Below are 27,273 nucleotides of genomic sequence, written 5' to 3'. Positions count from 1 at the left end.
AGAACTGCTTACTTCAACAAAATACAGGTAAAACATATAATTTCAAGTGGTCTTAAGGCCAATGTAAAAATAACCAGGATTTAGTTGTAATAAACAGAAACCCAGAGTGCATCTACTGGTATTATTTTTGATACCTAATCTCTAAAATAAAATAAATTCAACAACCTAAAGACAATTTGACTCTTAAGAATTCTTTTTTCAGTACTTGCATCCATGGTTAGATCAGACAAAAAAGGAGAATTATAGTTTCAGCACAATTTGAAATGATTACGCCATATGTCTTATGACTGAGGTATTTTGGCTAAATCTTTATTACACCACAATTAAAATCTACCTACCATTTTCCTGAATCACTAGAAATGGAAACACTGGCTACCCAAATTAAAATATGATCATATAAAGCTGCTGAGCTCCTCCTTTAAGGTGAAGTCAATGGAAGATGAGGAAGCTCTGCATCTCATAGGATTGAGCCCTCAAGCAAGGAAATTAAGGTAGTTCCAACCCTCCTGAGTTCTTAGAACATTATGGTAGGACATAATCCATAGTTTGTACTGATAGTAATAGGGTGACCAGATGTCCCAATTTTATAGGGACAGTCCCGATTTTTAGGTCTTTTTCTTATATAGGCTCCCATTGCCCCTACCCCGTCCCGATTTTTCACATTTGCTGTCTGGTCACCCTAATTAGTAATGGAAGATTACTTATGTAGTAACCACGTCCTGGAGTAGATTGCTGTTAAGAGTCCCACTCCTGGAGCACATATATGTTCTTAGCATGAAGGTGGAAACTGCTGAAAAGCAGTAGTTACTTGAGCCTTGTGTATGCTTCCTTTTAGAAGCAAAAGTTTAGACCCAAGATGATATAAACAGCACAAATTCTAATCCAATTTTAGTTTCTCTTAGTTCAACTAAAACTGCATATAAAAGATTCTGAAGTGAGAAAGGAGGGTGAGGAATGTGAATTTAGTACAGTAGAACCTCAGAGTTACGAACACCAGAGTTACAAATTGACCATGCAACCACACACCTCATTTGGAACCAGAAATATGCAATCAGGCAGCAGCAAAATACAGTACAGTACCTTGTTAAAGGTAAACTATTAAAAAAGGGAACGTTTGGGTTTTGTTTATTTTTAATTTGACAAGGCAAGGAAACTTTCTGTGATTGTTTCATTTAAATTAAGATGGTTAAAAGCAGCATTTTTCTTCTGAATAGTAATGTTTCAAAGCTGTATTAAGTCAATATTCAGTTGTAAACTTTTGAAAGAACCACCACAACATTTTGTCCAGAGTTACAAACTTTTCAGAGTTATGAACAACCTCCATTCCCAAGGTGTTCGTAACTCTTAGGTTCTATACTATACTAAATTCACATTCCTCACCCTCCTTTCTCACTTCAGAATCTTTTATATGCAGTTTTAATTGAACGGAGAGAAACTAAAATTGGATTAGAATTTGTGCTGTTTATATCATCTCGGGTCTGAACTTTTGCTTCTGAAAGGAAGCATACACAAGGCTCAAGTAACTACTGCATTCGATAAAGTGAGCTGTAGCTTATGAAAGCTTATGCTCAAATAAATTTGTTAGTCTCTAAGGTGCCACAAGTACTCCTTTTCTTTTTAGGTTCTACTGCAAGACATCTTGTGATATGCTGTTGGTAAGCTCCTTACACTTTCTTCAGAGTACAGCCAGTATAAATTTCCACACAAAACTGAGTTCAGGGACATACCATATTTCTAATATACAATAAAGTCCTACAAACTGTAATAGGAATTGAATCAATAGGGTTCTATACAAGTCACCCTAAAAGCCTATGTAATTTAAATAGGGAATTATATATTTTCCATAGGTTTTGTGACAATCACAGAAGAGATGTAAATTTGCTATTAAATTCTATAGAACTTGATTACTGTGTGTATCTATGACAGGTTTCATAGTAGCAGCCGTGTTAGTCTGTATTCGCAAAAAGAAAAGGAGTACTTGTGGCACCTTAGAGACTAACAAATTTATTTGAGCATAAGCTTTCGTGAGCTACAGCTCACTTCATCGGATGCATTCCACCAAATGCATCCGATGAAGTGAGCTGTAGCTCACGAAAGCTTATGCTCTAATAAATTTGTTAGTCTCTAAGGTGCCACAAGTACTCCTTTTCTTTGTGTGTATCTAGTCCTCTAAGTCATGAAGATAACCTTGAGAACAGAATTTAAATAGAGGCAGAACTGTGTCCCTAAGTGCTGGCTTAAACACAAAACTTGCACCAATTGAACTAAAATGTATTACTTAAATCTAAGCAAACCTCCATGTGGAAACCCTTAAATCAGTTTACTACTGGCTTTCAGAGATTTAGAACCACCATTGGGAGCTATGGAAGCTCCTGGGTGCTGACAACTTTCAACAATCTGGCCACAGCATTTAGATGTCTACATCTGGCTGATCTCTTCTGAAGAATCTAGTGCCCCAGAGGCTATTTTATTAATTATTTATGGTCATATTTAAATTAAAAACCTTAATTTTTCATTAAGCTGCCACAGACTTTTCTGTCTGCTGCACCAGCGTTGAAGAATCCAGGAACCTTGCTGCAGTTTCAATCCAGTTTATTGTGAGGTGCATGAAACCTTGATCTGAATTTTCAGAAATTTGTCCTTTGGTATATACAATATAAATAATATACAGTTACAGCCTGAGTTGAGGAAAACCCATCTGAATTCATAATCTAAGTCAAAGCGAACATGGACTCATTATGATTGATTTTTAGCTTCTTAGAGGGGACTTGTTACACAGCATCTGAAGGGCTATCTAGTGTGACAGGGTCGGGCCAGATGGCTATAGGAGCGTAATAGAAGGCAGATATATTAGCCCCAGGCTAAGTAGATCCCTTTTCCCTTGGTAAGGCAACAGGAAAGATTCCAGAACAATCAGGAACCTTCTGGAGACAATTAAGAAAGGCTGATTAGAACACCTGCAATTAGAACAATCAAGAAGCTGCTAGAATCAATTAAGGCAGGCTAATCAGGGTACCTGGGTTTTAAAAAGGAGCTCACTTCGGTTTGTGGTGTGCATGTGAGGAGCTGGGAGCAGGAGGCACTAGGAGCTGAGAATGAGAACGCATATTGTTGGAGGACTGAGGAGTACAAACATTATCAGACACCAGGAGGAAGGTCCTATGGTGAGGAAAAAGAAGGTGTTGGGAGGAGGCCATGGGGAAGTAGCCCAGGGAGTTGTAGCTGTCGCACAGCTGTTCCAGGAGGCACTTTAGACAGCTGCATTCCACAGGGCTCTGGGCTGGAACCCGGAGTAGAGGGCGGGCCTGGATTCTTCCCAAACCTCCCAATTCCTGGTTAGACACAGGAGGAGTCGACCTGGACTGTAGGTTCATGAAAACGGCCAAGCTGAGGGCTGCCGTGAAGTTCTAAGGCAAGCAAATCCGCCAATAAGCGCAAGACCCACCAAGGTAGAGCAGGAACTTTGTCACACTGGATACTTCTGAAGAATGAGCTCTGAGAAAGCCAGTTGTCCAGACAGGGGTACACGTAGCTGCCTTGCTATTTTAAATGTGCTACTACCATTGCCAGAAATTTAGTTGAGACTTGTGCTGAAAGACACAAAAAAGTACTTTGTACTGACAATGGTCATTGCCTACACAGAACTTCATGTATTTTCAATTCCAATAGACTGGTCCAACAAAAATGTGCAAATAAGTACATTTTAAATGGAGAGCTGCAACCTAATCTTGTAGACTTAGGGAAAGAATAATATTTATTTAAGCATGGGGAAGAAACAGGAAGGAAATTGAATCCCTTCTCTACCTACTAATGAGGGGCTTCCTCTATTCAGTTAGAGGAAGGAATTCATTTCCACCTTTAGCACGTTCTCATGAATGAGATCCTTAAAAAAAGGGAGGGGAGAAGGACAAAGCAGGTTGGAGTGAAATTAAACAGGGTACTCTTTCTGACGGGCTTCTTGGACTCCTTTGTCAGCAATAATTCTAGTCCAGGCAGTAAGATAGGAGGAAGAATAATCCCCAAAAGGGAGTTTAGGAAAAATGTACACATACATAAGTTTTAACGTAGGGCGCTCTGCCAAACTGCCATTTGCCAGATGACATGTCAGATGAAGCGGCAACAAATGTGAGCATTGACTTTTGGATGTCTCCTTCTGTGTCTGGTAGAGAATGACTTGACACTGACCCTATCGTGCTGGGAGAAAACCAGCCTCTGCTATCTGCAAAGTCAGATTTCCAACTTGAGCTTATCTGAGAAAGACCCAAGGTACAGAGATTCCTCCGACAGGAAAGCCTTAAGCTGATTTTCAAAGTCCCAACATCTTACAACAAAGCCAGCATGGATCCAAGAGGCCTAGGGCAGTGGCTCTCAACCTTTCCAGACTACTGTACTCCTTTCAGGAGTCTCATTTGTTTCGTGGATCTCCATGTTTCACTTCACTTAAAAACTACTTGCTTACAAAATCAGACATAACACAAAAGTGTCACAGCACACTATTGCTGAAAAATTGCTGACACTCATTTACCATATAATTATAAAATAAATCAATTGGAATATAAATATTGTACTTACATTTCAGTGTATTGTATATAGAGCAAAATCAACAAGTCATTATCTGTATGAAATTTTAGTTTGTACTGACTTCAGGCGAGTGCTTTTTATGTAGCCAGCTGTAAAACTAGGCAAATATCTAGATGAGCTGGTGTACCCCCTGGAAGACCTCTGTGCACCTGTGGTTGAGAATCACTGGCCTAGGGCGCATGGACCTCTCAGTCACCATATATGCCCATACTTCACATGTATTTTCTCATTACAGGACGTACAGAAATTGAACTTGAGGTCCATCATCATAGACCAGTTCCCAAACGAACTGGAATGAGCAACTGGGCAAAAACAAACATTTCTTTTTAAAAAAATCAATAATAATTACAACATGAGACAAACAACTAATTTAGCCAAAGAAGAAATGACCAAATGAAAGAGGAAGAGGAGACTGAGGATTCCCAGTCTCTCTTAGCACTGCAGTCAAAGATATGAAATAGATTTGGTGCACGGCTCTTTAAGCAACTCTCATATTCAAATGTTCAATTACAGAAAAGAACACATGAATGTTTTTCCACTGCTTTCTAGAAGGTGCACACACTTCAAGCACAAGTAAAGATCTGTGCTGACAATTTTTTTTAAAAAACCTCTGAAAACAAAAATTACAAGATATATTCGGGAAATATACAAGATTTGCCAGTGAAAGACACAGAACAAACAAAATCAAATGAATGAAAAAAAAGATAGATTAATAAGGCCAAAAGGGAACCAGCATGATCATCTGTTCTGAACTCCTATATAACATAGTCCATAAACATTTACTCAATAATTCCTTCAGTGAAAGAAGCTTTATACTTATAAATATAAATGCACATGTTTATATTTAATTAGGACTATAATTAAATTCAAACAAAAATTGCTTGAAGATTCTGAAATAAAACTAAACTGGTCTAAAATATTTGCAAGTAGTTAGTATTTCATAAGTAACTATTCCAATATACTAGTGCTGTCGACTAATTGCAGTTAACTCACATTATTACTCAAAAAAAGAATCACAATTAAAAAAATTAATACAGATTAATCGCAGTTTGAATTGCGCTGTTAATAAAATACCAATTGAAATTTATTCAATATTTTGGATGTTTTTCTACATTTGCATATATACTGTATTCTGTGTTGTAATTGAAAACAGTGTGTATTATTTTTTATTACAAATATCTGCACTGTAAAAATGATAAAACAAATCACATATTTCAATTCACCTCAGACAAGTAATCTAGTGCAATTTCTTTGTCGATAAAGTGCAATTTACAAATGTGGATTTTTTTTGTTACATAACTGCACTCAAAAACAAAACAACGTAAAACTTTAGCACCTACATGTCCACCCAGTCCTACTCCTTATTCACCCAATTGCTAAAACAAACAAGTTTGCTTACATTTACAGGAGATAATGCTGCCCACTTCTTATTTACAATGTCACCAGAAAGTGAGAACAGGCATTTTTGCATGGCACTTTCGTAGCTGGCATTGTAAGGTATTTACATGCTAGATATGCTAAACATTCGTATGCCCCTTCATGCTTTGGCCACCATTCCAGAGGACATATTTCCATGCTAATGACGCTCGTTAAAAAAAAAAAAGCGTTAATTAAATTTGTGACTGAACTCCTTAGGGGAGAATTGTATGTCCCCTGCTCTATTTTACCCACATTCTGCCATATATTTCATGTTATAGCAGTCTCGGATGATGATCCAGCACATGTTGTTCATTTTCAGAACGCACTCACTGCAGATTTTATAAAACGCAAAGAAGACACCAATGTGAGATTGCTAAAGATAGCCACAGCACTCGACCCAAGGTTTAAGAATCTGAAGTGCCTTCCAAAATCTGAGAGGGATGAGATGTGGAGCATGCTTTCAGAAGTCTTAAAAGAGCAACACTCTGATGAGGAAACTACAGAACCCGAACCACCAAAAAAGAAAATCAACCTTCTGCTGGTGGCATCTGACTCAGATAATGAAAATGAACACGCGTCAGTCGGCACTACTTTGGATGGTTATCGAGCAGAATCTATCACCAGCATGGACGCATGTCCCTGGGAATGGTGGTTGAAGCATGAAGGGACGTATGAATCTTTAGCCCATCTGGCACATAAATATCTTGCTACATCAACTACAACAGTGCCATGAGAACACCTGTTCTCACTTTCAGGTGACATTGTAAACAAGAAGTGGGCAGGATTATCTCCTGCATATGTAAACAAACTTGTTTGAGCGATTGGCTGAACAAGAAATAGGACTGAGTGAACTTGCAGACTAAAATTTTACATTGTTTTATTTTTGAATGCAGCTTTTCTTTGTACATAATTCTACATTTGTAAGTTCAACTTTCATGATAAAGAGATTGCACTACTGTACTTATATTAGGTGAATTTAAAAATACTATTTATTTTGTTTTTTTACAGTGCAAATACTTGTAATTAAAAATAAATATAAAGTGAGCATTGTACAGTTAGTATTCTGTGTTGCAATTGAAATCAATATATTTGAAAACATCCAAAAACATTCAAATAAATGGTATTCTATTATTGTTTAACAGCATGATTGTGATTAATTTGTTTAATCGCTTGACAGCCCTACAATATACTTTTCTTCACTTTCAAAAGAGAGTCAGCATAAGTGTTAATAGTTTGCATCTTTATTGACTAAAATATATTTAAAAAGCATCAACCTTTTCCACTATGATGAGGTCTCCAACTTGTATGTCTGAACTCTTAACTTGCACTTTACCTTAAAAAAAAGGAGAAGTTTAATCAACTTAAGAAAATATCAGAAAAATCACATGAACACAAATTGTACTTCAAGAGAATATTACTGTTTTGGGAAAACAATGTTATGAAGAACATAAAACTGATCTTTAAAGGTGTATTCAAAATAAGTAGTTTTAAACTGTCAGACTGTCACCAAATTATTTATCCTAATAATATTCAAAAATTCATGCTGTTGTATTTATCAAACTAATATAACCAGGTGTTACAAGAATAAAAAGCTGTGAAAGATGCTTGGGTATGATCTACTGCACTAACATTAGGGCTGAAAAAGCACATGGAGTCTTTCAACTCATCTAGTACAAACCAGTTCTGGTCCTGACCAAGTCAGAAGTAATTACCTGTATTGCTGCAGAATGCCCTAACTGAAATGAGCTGCTCATCAAAGGCCAGTTACAAGTGGGCAGCTTTATACAATCACTAAAGTCATTGTTGCAATTGGCTGTGACTGACACTAATTCTGGCAGTCACAGTGAAGCAGATACACCAAGCTTTCAATTGTATAAACAATTAACTACTCTCTCATTTCAAAAGAAATACTTCTAGATCAGGAAGTTTGCAAAATAGCTCTCTATATTTTATCTGTCTGAAGTTAGAGGACTTCACTCTCCAGAGCCATCAGTCCAGTAACTGGTATGAATGCAAAATTAATATTTTAAAGAAAAACTACTCAACATTTACGTAATAATTTAAATCTTTAGAGCACTTTACAAACATTAACCAATAAATCCTCACACCAACCCAGTAACGTAGGTAACTTTCATTAGCACCATTTGATGGGTGGATAGAAAAGGCAGAGAAATTAAGTGACTTGCCCAAGGCCACAAAATGAATCATTGGTGGGCCTGAATTAAGAGTTCAGGAGTTCCTGTATCCCAGACCTGTGCTCAAACCACCAGATAATGTTGCTTTCCCGAAGGACAAAAAACACACAGACGTACCTGGAAAATAAAAAGACTAACGCATCAAGTATTTATACCCTCTTACAAGAAAGAACTTCAACAGATATCAAGTTTTGCAACCCCTAACTAAGCAGAGAATTTTTTATTTTATATATAATATACATAAATAAAAGCTCAAGAACTGAAATACACAGCTAGAAAACTGCAAACTTCCGTTTTCCCCCTCAAATTTGATAGATTGAACTAGTATCATGTAGATTACAATCAGTCGCTGATAATTATTGCCCTTGCTCACATGTATTAAAAATAAAACCTTTTGGGGAATGAACACAAAGTGAAATTGCACTATAACAAAAAACTAGAAAAGTGTAATAAAACATGAATTTATTAAAACAGTACATTAGCAGTTTAAAATATTAACTAAGGAACAGAAATATTATGGAAAGTAGGTTATTAATGCATGCAAGTTGTTTCATCTATCAGTGTGTAATTAAACAAAACAAAAAGGAAAACCAAATTGCAATCCAGAGAGCCAATTCTGCAAATCCTTATTTATCTGTGAAATCCCCTTATGTGAATTCAATGTAATTGTCATGTGAGTAAGTAAAGATTTGCAAGACTGACATCAGCAATAAATATGTTTTGAGCAATTTTTGAAAACAGGTATTTTTAACTCTAAACGTATAAATTGGTAATGGCTTAAAATTTGCGTGTCAGTCTATTAAAAATAAATGAGCACAGCTCACTGAGTTATCGTCCTTGAATACACTTTTCACAGCATCAGGATTTCTAAAACATGGAAACATCAGAAAAGAGAATTAAGAATTTTGTTTGAACTGAGCATATCCCTCTTCAAGAATGTCAGTCTTCATTACTGACTGATAAGAATCTTTTACATATGTTTCCATTCCTGATTGCTATCAAACACCCCTCATCATTTTTTTTTAAATCACATCTTCATGCTGACCCTTAGAACCAGGGCTTTGGAGCTGCGCTCCGGCTCTGCTCCAGTTCCAGGCAAAAACCTGTGCAGCTCCACTGCTCTTGAGCTGCTCCACGCTCCAGCTCCAGGCTCCGCTCCAAAGCCCTGCTTAGAACTCTACCACAGCCTCAACAGTTGAAGGAAAAAAGTATCCCTTGACAGAACAGATGATTGAAATAATTAATGCTTCATGCCTGCAGTTTTTTTGAGGTGCCCAGCAGGAATTTGAAGACAACAGTGAATGTTTTCTGCGCAATAATTTTAGTCTGAATCAAGTCTACTAGTAGCACTAAGATCAACCACTAATAGAATATTTTGACTATGCATCAATATGGTAAAACCCTACTACTTTGCACTAGCCAGTGAAGACCCTTTACAGATTACTGAATATTGACAATTAGTAAGTAACATAATTAAAAGAATCAACAAAGTGGACCATAACATGTACTTAACTAATTTATGCTGACAAGTTTCTAACACTATTAAAATGTGTCTCAGTAAATATGCAATTTTGTGAAAGTAATTAATTCTTAGTAATGTGACCTTAGAATCTTTGAATGTGAAAATGGCCACGTTTTTGTATGAACTATCAAGATTTGGGTCAGTGACACGCAGACTATTAATGAAAGCTAATTCAGTAATTGTTAAATAGATGTGTTCTCATCTATTAAAACAGTCCAAAATATCCTTCAATTGTTTGTTCTATTTTGCATTAATGTATTTTTTTAAGTCAAATTAGGGCTCCCAAAACTTAACTAATAGAAATTTCTTATATGTTCCCTTTATCCAGTCCCAGTCTTTTTCTTGGCAAGTTTAGGTTCAGTAACATTAAGGGATATCTTAGGGAGCTGTACTTATTTTCAAGACTTCAAATTCATTTTCTATTTTTTAGTCACAGCAAATCTCTTGTTTTAGTTGGTTCCCACACTTTTTCCATCTATATTGCAGCCCTTTATTTTCTTCAAATTTTACAGCATATATATCCTAAAGTGTGTGAAAAATCCAGTTGTAATAACTAATTACATACAATGTGACAAATATGAGAGTTTTAGCCTTAGACCTATGCCCTATATTCTGTCATTTAAGGCCCAAAGCATCCAGGGACACCAATCATATTGCCACAAATAGCACTCTTATTCACTTTAAGGCTTTGAATTTGCCCTCTGTGGCATTCCCTCAGCCCTCCCCCCCCCAAATAAAATCACGTTCTAGTGGTAGCTACATAAAGGATCAAAGGCCATTAAGTCTCACAAATAAGTTAAAGGGAAAGATGCAAAATCATCACAGGTTGTGGGGTTATCTGAGGCAAGCAAGAAGTAACTAAGGTTGTAGGTATGTAGGATAGAACTTTCATATCATTTCACACAGTCCTAACAAATCCTGGAAACTTTACTGTTCATAATGAGTTACCTAGACTGTCACTCCAAGTTTTAAGATAATATTAACATAGTAAATCATTAATATTAAACAGTAGTGCATTTTGTGGAATGTCTTATTTATCTCACTTTACACTGATTATACATTTATAATTTTATATTTCATGGTCATAGTTGAAGAAAGCATGCTTAAATTTTGGTCTATAGATCACAGATTATTATTTCTTCAAAATGAATTGGAAGACAGATAGGACATAGTAATGTCCTGTTAAAAAACATCAGTAGAACATGGCTCAGTAATACAAAAAGTAGTTTAAAACTTGAAACATCTACAAATAATACTTTCCTTAGTCTGTTCCTGTTTCCTATAGTATCCTTAGTCTGTCAGAAGGAATAGTCATTATATACCATTTCAGATAACATTAAAATAATGCAATATTACATCTTAGTGAAAGCACATTTAGAGAAAAAACATGTTATTCACTGCATAAATTATTTTTGCAAACTATTTTTCCCTCTAAAAACATCTCACTAGCTAAAACATTCTTTACCATCTGTGTAATTACCAATAAAAAGTCCAAAGCTGTCAGAAGTAGCTGCGCATCTAGACTTTATAGTCCACCAAGGCGCAAGCCTTTCGCCTAAAGCAATATGCAGAATTGCGCAGAGTTAGAACACAGAAATAAGTGTCTATAGTAATTCATTACACTCTGAAGATAAAGACTTTTGAAGTGAATTGCAATGATTTGAAAACACTACTAAATATTTCATATGTGCTAACAAGTATTTCCTACTAAAGACCCTAAAAGCAAGATAAACAAAATTTGCAGTTGGTATAATAAAAAGGACACCATTAACCTTTTTATGGCACACATTCTCTAATTCATAGATATTATGCTGATAAAATAGTAACTTTTCTATGAACATAGGATTTGCCAATAATATGACATGTGATTATATGATTTCTTATGCATTGTGCTCTACTTTAAGGACTATCCCTTTCTGAGTTGGTCATAGCCCCTGCCCCAACCACTAGTATAACAACTCTTGAAAGGAAGGTGTTAATGAATACAGTGTTTGAAAATTTTACCAGACACCTGCTAGCCTCAGTACTCAACCTACTAATCAGAGTATATATGAAAAAAAATGGGGAGATGTGGAAAAGATTAAAAGCAAATACCATTCAAAGCCCATGGAGAGGATTCTGGTATTTCTACTAGTATGCTGTCACTGGGACTTTCTTTCAGGCTCTGTCTTTCATATGGAGCCTATGGTTGATATGTGTAACCAGTTTAGAGGTATAGGGAGAAGGAATTTCCTATATTTTCTCCCCAGTCTAGTGCCTCTTTTCTGATCTCCTCCAGACTGATTTTAGAGTCTTCTACATAAGTAATTCCAGTGATCGCCTCTGCTGCCCTTCATAGCTTTCCCAAGCAGCAGGATGAAATTAACATTATTCTTGACAATGCAAACTGTGTCCCAAGGGTTCTGAATAGTAGAAATGAAGCTGACTACCAACACCAGGGCTTTCTGTTTGCAGATTCAGGAAGATATCACTTGATCAATTCACATGTGACAGGTTCTGTTTAACTTCACGAAGACCAGATTTCTTTTTTAAGTTAAGAGTTTAAGTTCAGTAGAAATGGAAGGCTTTCGTCACCTTTTTCACTCATCCCAGGCTAGTAGGTTTTCAAGTCAGATAAGTGTGGATCTATGCAAGATATTATGAATTAGAATTAAGAATTTCCACTGAGATGAAAAACCAATTTCTGAAGTTAACCAGAAAGAAAAACAAAGCAGTGATGTACATCCACAGCACAATGATCATACAAGTCTGTTAAAGTTTTATATTTTCTAGTCAACAAAATAACTAGTACCATTTTTAGGAAAGTGGAGAAAATTCCAGAATTATATAGCCTACAGCTACATAATAAAAAATACCAATTGAAGTATATGTTAACATTTCTCTCTAAAGATGTAAACATCACTACATAGATCTTAATTCTTAAAATTACAGTGTTAATGAGATGCCTCAATATGACAAAACATTCAGGCTCCGTAAGGAAACCTCAATATTTGTTAGGTACTATATTTATAGTACACTCAAATATAATTGCAACTTGGAAAATTATTTCAAAAAGGTTAGAAAAAATATGAAATTGTTCCTATTTTAAGCAACTGAATACATATAAAACTGGTCTGCAGAGAAACACATGCCACAAAACAGAGTAGTGACATTGCACCAGACAAGATGAAAAGCCTGAATATCCTGGTTTACAGAAAGATCATGACCTGACAGGGAAGTAAAATAGAATATTTTGTTGCAAGACAATAGTTGCTGCTAAGGCTCATCTACACTAGAAGTGCTGCTGCAGCACGTCTGGTGAAGTCGCCCTATGCCAATGGGAGAGAGTTCTCCCATCAGCATAATAAAACCACTTTCATGAGATGTGATAGCTATGTCAGTGGGAGAAGCTCTCCCACCAACATAGTGCTGTCCACACCAGCGCTTACTTCGGTGTAACTTAGTCGCTTAGGGAGGTGGCTTATTCACACCCCTGAGCAACATAAGTTACATTGACATAAGTGGTAGTGTGTACAAGCTCTTAGAAAGTTAACCAAGCACCCCGGTATCTAGCTTAGGGAACCAATAGTACTAACCGACCTACAGCTAGCTACTTGTTGCTGAAGGCAATTTTTCATTTAAAAAGGAATGAGCAAGATTATGTGTCAATCAGTAGGGAGTGGAGGAACAGGAGGATGGCTCCTGCATCTATCTATGCAACTGAAGTGACACTGGCTTCAGGGACACATATAAGGAAAATCCCATCATCATAATAAAACCACTTCCATGAGAGGCGGTAGCTATGTCAGCGGGAGAAGCTGCTTGAAACGTAATGAGCAGAACAAAGCCTGTCAGTCACTGGCAGGGTGGGAGTGACCTAGCTCTTGTTCCTTTTAACTAGACTACAACTATCAAAGTTTTCTATTATCTAAAACACAAAAATAACTAATAGCACTTCTAATCAATGGGAAAAAATTCCTAGCTATTGTAGCCCTGGTATACTACGCCTAATGAGTTATTTAGCACTTTCCAAAAAGTGATTATTCTGTCCATAGGCGCCCCACCAATTTTCCTCTGGAGTAGTTCAATGACAACAGGAGCTGCTTTGCTCACACACTGCTCTACAGGTATGGAGCTACATGTGCCAAGAAAAAACAAACAAAACACATAACGTCCCATTGCCTGGGATGAGAAGTAAAGGGTATCTAAGGCCTGGTCTATAATACACCGTTATTTCAGAATTAGCTGAGTTAATTTGAAATAAAACTGAATCCGTCCACATGACCAAACCGGTTTTTTTGATTTAAAGGGCTCTTTAATGCGATTTCTGTACTCCACCTCAGCAAGTGGAGTAGCGCTGAAATCAAGATCACAGTTCCGGGTTACAGGTACTGTGGATGCAATTCGACGTTATTGGCCTCCGGGAGCTATCCCAGAACGCTCCCTTGTGACCGCTCTGGACAACACTCTCATCTCTGATGCACTAGCCAGGTAGGCAGTAAAAGCCCCGGGAACTTTTGAATTTCATTTCCTGTTTCGTCACAATCAGCACAGGTGACCATCAGCACAGTTCACCATCACAGGCGACCATGCAGAGTCCACCATCACAAGAGACCACACAGTCCCGGATTCACAGACTAGCTCCAGCATGGTCCGAACGCGAGGTACTGGATTTCATCGCATGTTGGGGGAGACTAATCTGTTATGGCAGAACTAGATTCCAAAAAAAGAAACGCAAATACGTATGCTAAAGTTTCCAGCACCATGACGGAAAGAGGCTACTCCAGAGACACAGAGCAGTGTCATACAAAAATCAAAGGAGCTCAGGCAAGTGTACCAAAAAGCCAAGGAGGTGAACGGGCACTTGGTCACAACCCCATACATGCCACTTCTACCGTGAGCTGCATGCTATTATGGGGGGTGATGCCACCGCTACCCCACCACTGTCCATGCACACCTGCAAGGGGGGAGTTGCACAGAGCGAGGAGGACGAGTTATTGGAGGACGAAGACAGTGCACAGGCAGCAAGTGGAGAATCAGTTTCCCCCCCAGCCAGGAACTAGTCTTAATGCTGGAGCCAACAGCCTCCCCCGACTCCCAAGGCGGGCTCCTGGACCATGACCCTGGAGAAAGCACTTCTGGTGAGAAAGCCTGATTGGAGCCACACGGTGACTAAACTAAACTCCGTTTAGTTTAAAGGGCTCATCTCTGCTTAGAGCCTCATAGAAGCCATGTGGTAGGTGTGGGGGGAAGCTTACTCACACCAAAGTGGCAGGCACTTTAGTATAAGAGGCAAAATGCGACCTTGTACAGAAAGAACATGTGCTGTGTACTATGAATTGCCTGTTTCACTGAGAAAAAAAGTGTCCCCCTCTGTTCTCTAAAATGTCACTTAAAATACTACCCTCCCTTTTTCTCCTCCCGCAGGTGCAAATGTTTCAATGTGGCCCCTATCTACACCGTCCGAGCGGCTGGTCCAGATTAGAAGCAGAAAAAACTAACTCGGGACGACATGTTTGCCAAGCTCATGCAGTCCTCCCGCACTGATAGGGCCCAGCTGAACGTGTGAAAGCAAACAATTGCAGAGTCCCGTAAAGCGTTAAATGAACATGAAGAGAGGAGGATGCGTGCGATGAGAGCAGGCAGGATGCTATGGTCAAGCTCATGGGGGAGCAAACTGATATGCTCCGCTGTATGGTGGATCTAATGCTGGAAAGGCAACAAGACCACAGACTGCCGCTGCAGCTCCTGTATAACCGCTCTCCCTCCTCCCCAAGTTCCAGAGCCTCCTCATCCAGTTGCCCAAGAACTCGGGGGTGGGGGGGGGGGCGGAGGGAAGGCTACGGGGACCCATACACTCAACCCCAGACTATTGCACAAGCAGCAGAAACTGGCATAGCTGAAATTTTGATTTGGTTTCTGGACTTGTCCTTCCCTCCTCCTCCACACTCCCCCCGGTCTACCTTCTGATTTCTCTCAATGTGTTATGAAACAAAATAATAAAGAATGGTTTTTAAACAATTGTGACTTTATTTCCTTTCATAAATATAGGGGGCGGGTAACTTCAAGAGAAACAAACAACTGTCACACCGTACCCTGGCCAGTCATGAAACTGGCTTTCAAAGCTTCTCTGATGTGCAGCGCGCCTTGCTGCGCTCGTCTAATTGCCCTGTTGTCTGCCTGTGCAAAACTGGCTGCCAGGCAAGTTGCCTCAACCTCCCACCCCGCCATAAAGATCTTCCCCTTACTCTCACAGATATTGTCCAGCACACAACATGCAGCAATTACAATTGGAATATTGGTTGTGCTGAGATCTAACCGAGTCAATAAACTGCACCAGTGCACTTTCAAACGTCCAAAAGCACATTCTACCACCATTCTGCACTTGCTCAGCCTATAGTTGAACTGCTCCTTGAGCCATGGCATTAAGGGGTAGGCTGAGTCCCTGAGGATAACTATAGGCATTTCAACATCCCCAACAATAATTTTTTGGTCCGGGAAGTCCCCTCCTGCAACTGTTCAAACAGACCAGAGTTCCTGAGTATGTGAGCGTCATGCACCTTTCCCGGCCATCCCACATTGAGGTCGGTGAAATGTCCCTTGTGATCCACCGGTGCTTGCAGCACCATGGAAAAGTACCCCTTGGGTACTGGCTGCCCCAGTGTTCCAGGGCTAAGACAGGGGTATGCATTCCGTCTATCGCCCTGCCGCAATTAGGGAACCCCAGCGCATTAAAGCCATCCACAATGGCACATTTCCCAAAGTCACTACCCTTGAGAACAGCTGGTCAATGATTGCGTTGGCTACTTGCAGCACAGCAGCCCCCACAATAGATTTGCCCACTCCAAACTGATTCCCAACTGACCGGTAGCTGTTGGGCATTGCAAGCTTCCACAGGGCTATGGCCACTAGCTTCTCAACTGTGAGGGCAGCTCTCATTTTGCCGTCTTTGCGCTTCAGGGCAGGGGACAGCAAGTCACAAAGTTCCATGAAAGTGGCCCTACGCATACGAAAGTTTCGCAGTCACTGGGAATCATCCCATACCTGCAACTCTATGCAGTCCCACCAGTCTGTGCTTGTTTCCCGGGCCCAGAATCGGCATTCCACAGCACAAACCTGGCCCAACGCCTTTACCCATGATCTCCCAATTCCCAAATGCCATGCTTCTAGGAACGTCTATGTCCATGCCCTCATCAGTATAGTGATCGCACTGTCATTGCTTCCTTACCCGGTTTTGCAGGTACTGCACATACTGCTAGATAATGTGCAAGGTATTTACAATGGTCAAAACTGCAGCGGAGATCTGAGCAGGCTCCATGCTTGCCACGCTATAGCGCCTGCACAGGTAATCCTGGAAAAATGGCGCGAAATGTAGGAGAGCAGAATGGCAGCTGAAGAGCTGCTGTTCGGTTCACGATAGCTAAAAAAAGGAGGGAAATGGTTGTCATCTGTAGCTTTCACGGAGGCGGGAGCCCAGGACAGACAACATGGAGAAACTCGGTAGCATGGCAACAGCGGGAGAGCAGAGTTGGCAGCAGAAGCTGTGCTGCTCGGTTTACGATGGCCGAGCAGAGTTGGCAGCAGAAGCAGTCGGTGAGGAAGAGAAAGAGTAGATACTTATAGAGATTACATAGAAAGTCGAGAGGAAATGCAAGGGGGATTCCTAGTACCAGGAGAGAAGCGGTGCACCGTACTCCACCGTCTGCTGAAAGCAGTATGACATCTACATGCCAAAAAGGCACAAAACGATTGCCTGCCATAGCTTCTATGGAGGGAGGAGCAACTGACGACACACACCCAGAAACACCCACAAGAATGTTTTTGCCCCATTATGCACTGGGAGCTTAACCCAGAATTCCAATGGGCAGCAGGGACTGCAGAAACTGTGGGATAGCTACCCACACTGGACCACTCCGACATTTGATGCTTGCCTCGGTACTGTGGACGCACTCCGCCGAATTCATGCGCTTTAGTGGGGATACACAAGACCGAATGTATAAAATCGCTTCCAAAAATTTGAATAGAATAATTTCGAAATAATTTTGTACTGTAGATGTACCCTAAGAGGTGTTAGATATAAATGGTGCCTGCTAGAAGTATTTTCCATTGGGATGCAGCCCAGCAATAAGAATCAAACCACAACACAAACTAGAAGTCTGAAGTACAAGCCTTTCCAGGCTACTACAGCCCTGGCAGAAAACATGGAGATTACTTAAACATTTAACCCCAAGATTACTTCAAAGTTTGCCCTCAATAATGAGATTGCCATGGTTCCCACTGTGGAATCCACTGGTGAGAATTCTATTTCTATGGGAATGGCTGTGAGCTTTACCCAGGAAAACAGGACTGTATTTTCTTTCTGTAGGTTAACAAAGTCAGATTAGGAAATTTTATAGACTGTTTTAGCAAGTCTTCCCGACACCTAGTTTTTGCAGGAATTTCCTATTTGGGCCTAATGGCATCCTCGAGAGATTTAGCATGCAAGGGGACCCTGCATTCTCATTTGGATCCTGAAGGGAAGAAATTCATAGTAGCTTCTTTCCTTTTCTTTACACTCATTTCCCCTTGTCCTGTTTTGCAGGATTGTCCAAGGGAAGAACTAATCCCACAACTCTTCTGAGAATTATCTCAACTATTCTAGAGCAAAGAGTTTGCCTTAAGTCTCTTCTTTCTGGACCATGGCTTCTGACTAAAACAGATGGCCATCCTCTAAGAAGAAGAAAAGAAGTTTTCCAGATTTTTCCTCAATTTTTTGATATTCCATGCTTCACAGCTTTAGGCTCATAATACTAGAGACTGAGGAGATAGCTTAGAAAGGAAAGTGGGACTATAAAACTCCTTAGAGAAGATGCAGTACAGAGAGGTTAAATGTGTTTTGCGCCTTTTCTAGCTGGATTATGCTGCTTTGATTTTGGCAGCTCTTCCAATGAAGGGAAAGAGAAGAGGCATCTCTGAACACAAGGACATAAGAATGACCCTAATGGGTCAGACCAATGGTACTTCCTTTTATTTTAAACTTGCTGCCTATTAATTTCAATGACCCCTTCTTCATTTGTTTTGTGAAGGGGTAAATATCACTTCCTTGTTCACTTTCCCCACACCATGCATGATTGTACAGACCTCTATAATATCTTCCCTCTTAGTTGTCTCTTTTCTAAACTGAACAGTCCCAGTCTTTTTAATCTCTCATCAAACAGAAGCTATTCCATATCCCTAATTATTGTTGTTGCCCTTTTCTGTACTTTTTCCAACTCTACATTTTTTGAGATGGGTGACAAGAGCTCAATGCAGCATTCAAGGTGTGAGTGTACCATGGATTTATATGATATTATGGCATTATGATATTTTCTGTCTTATTATCTATCGCTTTCCCAATGGTTCATAACATTGTTAACCTTTTTGACTGCCACTACACACTGAGCAGATGTTTGCAGAGAATTATCCATGGTGACTCCAAGATATCTTTCTTGAACAGTGACAGCTAATTTAGAACTCATCATTTTGTATGTATAATTGAGATTATGTTTTCTAATGTGCACTACTTTGTATTTATCAACACTGAATTTCATCTGCCAACATTCATCTGCCTTTATGCACTTCACCTGAGCTGACTACTCTGAGGCAAGACATCCCTGCGCCAATCGAGCAAAAAGTGGCCTTGTGAGATACCTAGTTTCTTTAGCCTCAGAATGTGGACCTAGTGTCTGATCACAGGAAGTGTAGGGCTCCACACTTCCATAATATGGGAAGAAGAAAGGCAGATTTTTCCTTTCTACTTTCTCTATTTTTGCCCATCAAGAAGTGTTGAAGGGGGAATAGTTGTTGCAGTGCCTAATTGAAAGAAAAGGTGTGAAAAAAGCCCACAGATAAACCTGAAGCCTGGCTGCACAGTTCTGAAAGGACTTGATCACTTTTACATGCATCAGTTTCTGCTCTGCAGCAAATACATCTGGAAAAGCTTCCCTTAAACGAAGAGGGTGAACAAAACTGATGGGATCTTCAGTGCCTGGGCCACTCCCATTCTGCTAGACACTGACAGGTCTGGTCATTCCACTCTTAAGCCATGGTAGTCTGAAGACCTATTAAGGATCTGTAGCCCTTTCTATCTAGAAGACAAATTACCTTTATCGACTAGGACTTTGTCCTGGTAACAGACTAGGACAAGAAAATCAAAAATGTAGAAACCAGTTTAAGACATTAAAAAAACAGGCTAAGAAAGTAAACAAGAGACACCCGAGAAGATGAGTTCATGTGAAGGATATGGAAGACAAATGCATATTTGGCTCACCTATCTATGAAAATCCAAGAATCTACTAATATTTAATCTCCTGAAACAAAGGAAGTGACAGAGAAGACCAATCTTAAATAGCACTTTTTATCAGCTCTGGATTCTCCTTATCCTATATATAACTAATAACTAAGGCTTTTTTCTGGAACAGGCAGCCTAGTACATAGCAGTGAGTACCACCGACACTGAACTCTGATTCATGACATTTTCTGCTTAAAAACAAAAGCTCCAAAACATCAGCAAGTCTTAATGGGAGACCAGCATCTGTAAAGTTGACATTTCTTTTGCTAACAACTACAGTCAGGTCATAAGTTGACATTTCTTGGCTTTTTACTTGTCAGTTTACACTACCCAAGGGATAAGTCTTTACATAAATATCCCCCTATAGGTGCTGAAAACAAAGTGTTTGACTATGACAACACTGTATATAGAGAGGTATAAAGAGAGGTGTTTATAAGTAATTCACCCTGCAGTAGCCTCTTTTTTTGGTACATGTACTCTAAACCCAAGAGTAAATTGCACAGCAACATAACGCTATTGCAAAATAACTGGATCAGCTAAAAGTGATTTTAAGAAAGAGAAATCAAGGGGAAGGGAGGATCGTTAGAGGTCAGTGGAATGGATTCAGAATTCATCAACTCCCACTTTTCCTATCGACTTATATGTCCATGGGCAATCTGCTTAACCTCTCTTTACCTCAGTCTTCACGTCTTTGAAATGGGAGCGATACTACCTACCTCAAAGGGGAGATCTGAAGTTTACATGCTTGTAGAGCAATTTGAAATTATTGTATAGATGATGCTATATAAATGGAGCATATTTTTAAAGTGCAGTTCTACTAAAAAAAGTTAGTGTCTAAAAATGTCATCAATTTCCATGTTTTATTGGGTCTTATGATCAGGTGTGCACAATTAAAAAATATTTTATTTTCAAAATAAGCTTTGCAAATTTAACCTAGAATATGAAACTGAATTTCTTCAGTCTCATGAATCATTGCTGCTAATAAAAATTCCACAGGCCAAATCCTAAATTATATCTATGCTAATTATGTTTACAGGTGTAAGTATTTAATGTAATTGTTGATTTTGTCATTATCCACAAAAATAAGCTTTTTTAATCCTGCTATGCTCTTCACCTCAGTTGTTACTTCTGGCAATGAATTCCACAGATTTTGTGGGTTTTCTAAAAATATTTTCTTTTGCCAGTCTTAAATTTGTTGACTTTCAATATAATTGAACGTCCCCGTTATTACTGTCTTATTGGAGAGGGTAAAAAGGACTTACCTGCCCTATTCTCTTATTTATTTTATATGCCTCTATCATGTGCCCCTGTATTATAGTCTTCTTTCTAATCTAAACTCCCCATATCTTTTCAATCTCATTTCACAAAGCAGTTTTTCCATGTCTCTAATCATTTTCTTAGCTCAGTAGTTGCACCATAGTTAAGGTTGTGATACACAGTTCAGTTTTAACATGAGCTTTAAATCTTTATTTTGTAAATATCTAATTGAAATAAAAAACAAAACAGAAAAATAGTCACTAACCTATTCTGTAACTGTTTTTCTTCAAGATGTGTTGCACATGTCCATTCCACTATAGGTTTGTGCACACCCAATGCACTAGAAACAGAGATTTTTCCCTTAGCGGTACCTGTCGGGGCTGCACATGTGCCCTTAGCACTGTCCTACTGCTGTTCAATTATATAAAGGACAGCACTGTCCCCAATCCCCTTCAGTTCCTTCTTACCTGATAGAGATTCTGATATAAAGGGGAAGGAGCATGACACATGGAATGGCATGGGCAACACATCTAAAAGAAGAACAGTTACAGAATGGGTTAATAACCATTTTTTCTTGTTTGAGGGATTGCATGTATCCATTACACTTCAGATGACTCACAAGCAATTCAATCTGGTAGAGGGTTTCAGAGTCTACCTGAACAACAACTGTATAACTACTTGTCCAAATTTTGCATCCCCTCTGATACAGCACAGTGACTTGTAAAAGTATGCACTAATGACCATGTTGCAGATTTACAAATGTCCCTGAGAAATACCTCAGCCAGGAAAGCTATGGAAGCTGCCTGGGTTCTTGTGGAGTTTGCAACCACCCTGCTTGGTGGAGGTACTTTTGCAATGTCATATCACAGACTTATGCAGGAAGAAATCCAGGATGAAATCTTTTGTGTAGAGATCAGAAGGCCTTTTATCCTGTCTGCAACTGAAACAAACAGCTGAGATGATCTAAATGATCCTGTTCTATCAAAGTAAAAAGCCAGTGCTCTTCTGACATCAAGATCTGAAGTCTTTCTTCATCCTTATGAGAACTGGGTTTAAGGACAGCATGTCATAAGTATACTGCTTTATTAAGGTGGAATGCTGAGACCTTAGTTAGGAACATCTAGGAGGATATAATATACCTTGTCCTTATAGAGAACTGTGTAAGGAAGGTCCATGACCAATGCACATAATTCTGCCCCCCTTCTCAGATATAATGGCTGCCAAGAAAGCTACCTTCTTAGACAGATGCAGCAAACAACAGGCAGCCATCAGTTCAAAGGGTGAACCTTACAACATTGCCAGTAGCAAACTCAAATCCCTCAGGAAGGAGAAGTATTATCTGTGATAAGGGGGTACAGCCTGTCCAAACTCTAAGAACCTGATTGACTGACTTAGAAGACACTCAGCAGCCCATCCCCAACTGGTTGGTGAAATGCAGAGATAGATGCCAGGTGAACTCTAAATGAACTAGTTTCTCCCCAAGTCAGAGACCCCGTGGGTTTGGAGATGGGTTTTTTTTTTTTTGCCTTCCTCTGCAGCATGGGGCACAAATCATTTGCTGGTTTAAACGAGAGTAAATGGTGGATTCTCTGTAACTTGAAGTCTGTAAATCATGATTTGAGGACTTCAATAATTCAGCCAGAGATTATGGGTCTATTATAAGAGGAGATGAGTGAGGTTCTGTGGCCTGCAATACTCAATAGGCTGCCTGTAGGCCAAATAAGGCCCACCAAGGCTTCCTGTGTGGCCTGCGAACTCACCTTAAAAAATGTTTATAATTAAATTCACAAACCGTGTTGCGCTGCCTATCATTTGCCTATGAGTAACTTAGTGACCGTACTTAATTTGTAATGAAAGAGGTGCTGTGGCACTGTCCTGGCATAAGTTAAGCACTGGCTGGGTGGCCGGAGAGCAGCAGCTGCTGGCCAGGCACCCAGCTCTGAAGGTAGTGCCATCACCAGCAGTAGCGCAGAAGTAGTAAGCATGGCAATACACCCTACCATGCCACCCTTCCTTCTGCACTGCTGCTGGCGGCAGTGCTGCCTTTAGAGCTGGGCAGCCAGAGACCAGTGGCTGCTGGCCAGGAGCCAAGAGGTGCAGGGGCTATGAACTGTCATGCTTAGGAAGTGCCAGGGCTCAGCCCTGGCAAGCCCCAGCACAAATTAAGCACTGCTTACTGGATCTTGAGTTCTCGCGATAGCACCGGTTACGCTTGAGCTAGGACGCTACCCGTTTTTTCCATAAGTGATGGAAATGGAGTAAAAAATGAATGCAAGTGGGAGTAAATGTTGCAAAGTCGACAACGAAAGCCAAGCCTTTTAACCCAAACTGGACAGTGGATTTTTTTTAGTATTATGCCACCTCATTTAAATGCAAAAGCTTTGTATTTAATATGCCAAATCACTGCACCCATCTATAAAGTCGTCAACACGAGGCGCCACTCTGAATCAACGCACAGTAACTTCAACGCAGCCCATCCTCCTGGTAATGTTGGAAAATGTGATGAAATTAAAAATCTGAAGTTTTTGCATCACACTTAAAATGTCATTCTCAGAACTTCAGCGACTATAAAGGAAAAGCAATAACTGCTTTTCTTCGGATAATGTTGGTACTAGCTAAAAAGAAAAAGCCTTTCCTGGATGCTGAGCTTCTGAAGGAGTGCACCTTAGAAATGCTGGAGGAGCTTTTTGTCAGAGATAAAAACAAAGATGACATTGTGAACCATTTGAAGCAAGTTTCCTTGTCTGATTCCACAGTAGTGAGAAGACTGGAGATAATTGTCAGCACTGCTTTCTGATTTAAAAAATGTCAAATGCATATCTCTTGCAGTGGACAAATCAAGTGATTTAAGTGACACTGCCCATCTATCGCTGTTTGTTAGATTTTATGATAGTGAAATATTTAAGGAAGAATTTTAGTGCTTAATACTACTGGAAACCTACACTACAGGAGAGATCCTTTTTGAAAAGGTAAAAGGCTTTTTTTGAAAAAAATGGTTTTGATTTGCAGCAAGTAAACTTGCTTGTTACAGACTGAGGTCTCTCCATGACAGGGAAAGAGCAGGGCTTTGCTTCACATTTGGTAGTGATACACCCTCATTAAATACACTGCAGTGCATCATTCACCAGACTGTCCTGTGTGGTAAGTTGTCTGAGGACTTGAAAAAAAACAAGTATTGGCATTGTGATGAGATTAGTGAATTACACATGCTCAACTTCTAGCTTGCAACATTGTCTTTTTAAATCTTTTTTACAAGACATTTCAGCCAAATACAGTGACCTGTTGCAGCACAACAACATTTGCTGGTTAAATAGAGGCGCTTGCTACAAAAGGTTTTGTTCACTTTAAAAAGAAATCATCAAATTTCTTTCAAACCACAAGACCAACAAGGCCTACGAGTTCCTGGAATTTACAAATGATGTCCCCTCTATGTCACAGGTAGCTTTTCTGCGTGACAAGCTTTAATTCCCTCAACTTGCAGCTCCAAGGCCATGCAAGCAATATCAGGAATCTGTTTGAAAAAGTGTGTGCCTTTCAGAGGAATCTTGAAATCTTTCAGGCAGACTTAACAGGAAAGATGTTGCACATTTCCACATTGCATGTCATTGTGACAGATGCAACTTCAATGAAAATGATGCAAGAATTCCTAAACAATCTGATCGAAAATTGTAAAATGCGATTTGAGAATTTTAAAATTTCAAACGATTTGCTTCTATTTGTTCATGATTCATTTGTTGTCGCTGCCAACAGACCTTGTCCTTTTGAAGCAAGGAACATTCTTGATTCAATTGATGAAGGTGCCTTTCAATCAGAAATTTTAAGGCTCCACAGCTCAGATATCTTGAAGGCAAAATTCAAAGAAGTAGAACTTTGTGATATCTGGATTCAATATGCTGACCAGTTTCAGAATAGCCAGAATCTAGTCATTTATCTTTAACAATGTTCAGATCAATGTACCTTGGATCTGGATTTTCTACCATGAACATTATAAAAAAAATAGCAATCACCTGACAGATGAGCATCTTCACCAGTTCATGCGTCATGACCTCCTAAAAACCACTCTTCACAAAGCTTGCCAGAGATTGTCAATGTCACACCTACCATTAGAGATTGCCACAAACATAGGTAATAATACTGATTTATAAACTGCTTTAAGTATTAGTGTCTCTAATTTTTATGTTGCAATCAAGGTCTTTATTGGCAGCTGAAGTCGTGTATTTTTAATTTTATTTTTTTATTTTGTGCAAATGGCTTGTCTATCATAAAATTCTCAAATCAGCCTGCAATAGATCTAATTGAGTATCACTGGACTAGATGATCACAAAGGTCTCTTCTCGCTTTAAAATCTATGAATCTATATCCTAATACTTTATGTTCTGGTTTACTAAAGAATATCACATGAGGTCTTAAATTAAAGTCAGGGTCACACTGGTTATTCATATCATTCCAAAATGATACTATGAATGCTGAAAATATGTTCTTAGATTCTGTATCACAGCAGAGGTGGCAAAACAAGTTTTCTGTCAGACAAGGGATGTTTATGCACCATTGTCTGTCAAAATGTAAATTAAGTATTGTCTCATTCACAGTGAGTCTCCCATCACCCATCTAAGCTAAATGCAGATGAAACATTGCAAGAATTTAAAAAAGGAACTAACAGGTATAGAGACACAGCAGGGAAGGTAACTTTATTTTGAGAAACACTTCAAACACTTTGCTGGACTATATTTAGGGGACAAAGATGACATTCTGCAGCTAGGAATTAAACAGGCAGTGTATTTACATTTATAAAAATGGGATCACAACCAGCTGTGGATGAAGATGCTGCAGAAGGCTTCTGAGGAGATAAACTTCACTAGGTAGAAGGTTAACCTAATAAAGTTTAATCTCTAAAAAGCATGTTATGATTTTGTTTTATATGTAACTTTTTTCTCTATTATCCTTACTCACTACCTCTTGAATCCCTGATAATAAACTTTGTGTTTTCACCATAAATATATCTCAGTGCTCTGGTATTAAGAAAAGAGCTGATCCTGAGTTGAATCAGACAAGCTGGCATATATACTGTTCTTTTGGGTACAGCAGACCTGATATTTCTGAGAGTGTTCAGTGAAGAAATGGCTGGACACTACAGGAGAACTCCTCAAAAGGACTCGGGGGCTGGAGTACACTGACTATTCATCTGTATGGCAAAGTAAGGACTGTCACAGCCTAGAGGAGAGTGCTTGGGTGGCTAATAGGCTGGAGTTATCAGGGAACAGACATCCAGTTAACCACAAGCAAGTCTCCATTATGCTGCTGGTGGGGGGTGGGTACAAGGTGACCTTCAGTCCTGGGTGCCCAGAGAATCTGTCACAGAAGATAGGCATAGAGCAGCCTCCCCCCTTGCAAGAGAGGGGAAGCATACATCAGGAAGCCTGGACTGTGACCTGTCCCAGAACAAAACACATGGTGAATCTGGGGTATGTATCATTTTTGGATACCTGCTGAAAGCAAGAGCCTTGTGGAACCCTTCCATGTTTTACCAGGAGCACTGGTAGGCAACATGGAAAGGAATGCTTACGTTTCCCCTTAACTTCTTATTTCTGTGCTTTTAAGGTTTTGGTTCGATGGGATGCATCCTATAAAAAAACTTCAGCTGTGACTAAACAGCTGTTACTAAACTAGTTCTTGGTCACCAATAGTATTTTGTATTTCCCTCATGACTACTTCATTTCTTTTCCTGCCTTTTTAAGGGACTCTGTTTAAGGTTTTCAGAAAGCCCAAAAAAGTTATGCCATCCTGTCACAAATATAAAGGGAAGGGTAACCACCTTTCTATATACAGTGCTATAAAATCCTTCCTGGCCAGAGGCAAAACCCTTTCACCTGTAAAGGGTTAAGAAGCTAAGGTAACCTCGCTGGTACCTGACCCAAAATGACCAATGAGGGGACAAGATATTTTCAAATCTGGAGGGGGGGACACAGCGGGTTCTGGCTGTCTGTGTGATGCTTTTGCCGGGAACAGATCAG

At 39.4% G+C, this 27,273-nt stretch overlaps 1 protein-coding gene across 8 annotated transcripts in view; it reads right to left on the bottom strand.

Moving 5' to 3' along the window:
* Positions 1–27,273, bottom strand: part of ATP9B (ATPase phospholipid transporting 9B (putative)) — a 290,806-nt gene that overhangs the window by 208,435 nt on the left and 55,098 nt on the right. For all 8 annotated transcript variants that reach the window (XM_038389752.2, XM_043508242.1, XM_043508239.1 and 5 more), the window contains exon 6: positions 7,275–7,333. In XM_038389752.2, the coding sequence (XP_038245680.1) occupies positions 7,275–7,333 (59 nt within the window). The remainder of the gene's footprint in view (positions 1–7,274; positions 7,334–27,273) is intronic.

The sequence above is a fragment of the Dermochelys coriacea genome, chromosome 2 (genome assembly GCF_009764565.3).
Source record: "Dermochelys coriacea isolate rDerCor1 chromosome 2, rDerCor1.pri.v4, whole genome shotgun sequence".
Classification (NCBI taxonomy): Eukaryota; Metazoa; Chordata; order Testudines; family Dermochelyidae; genus Dermochelys; species Dermochelys coriacea.
The sequence above is the reverse complement of the archived record's forward strand: the minus strand, read 5'-3'. Positions and strand labels throughout refer to the sequence as shown.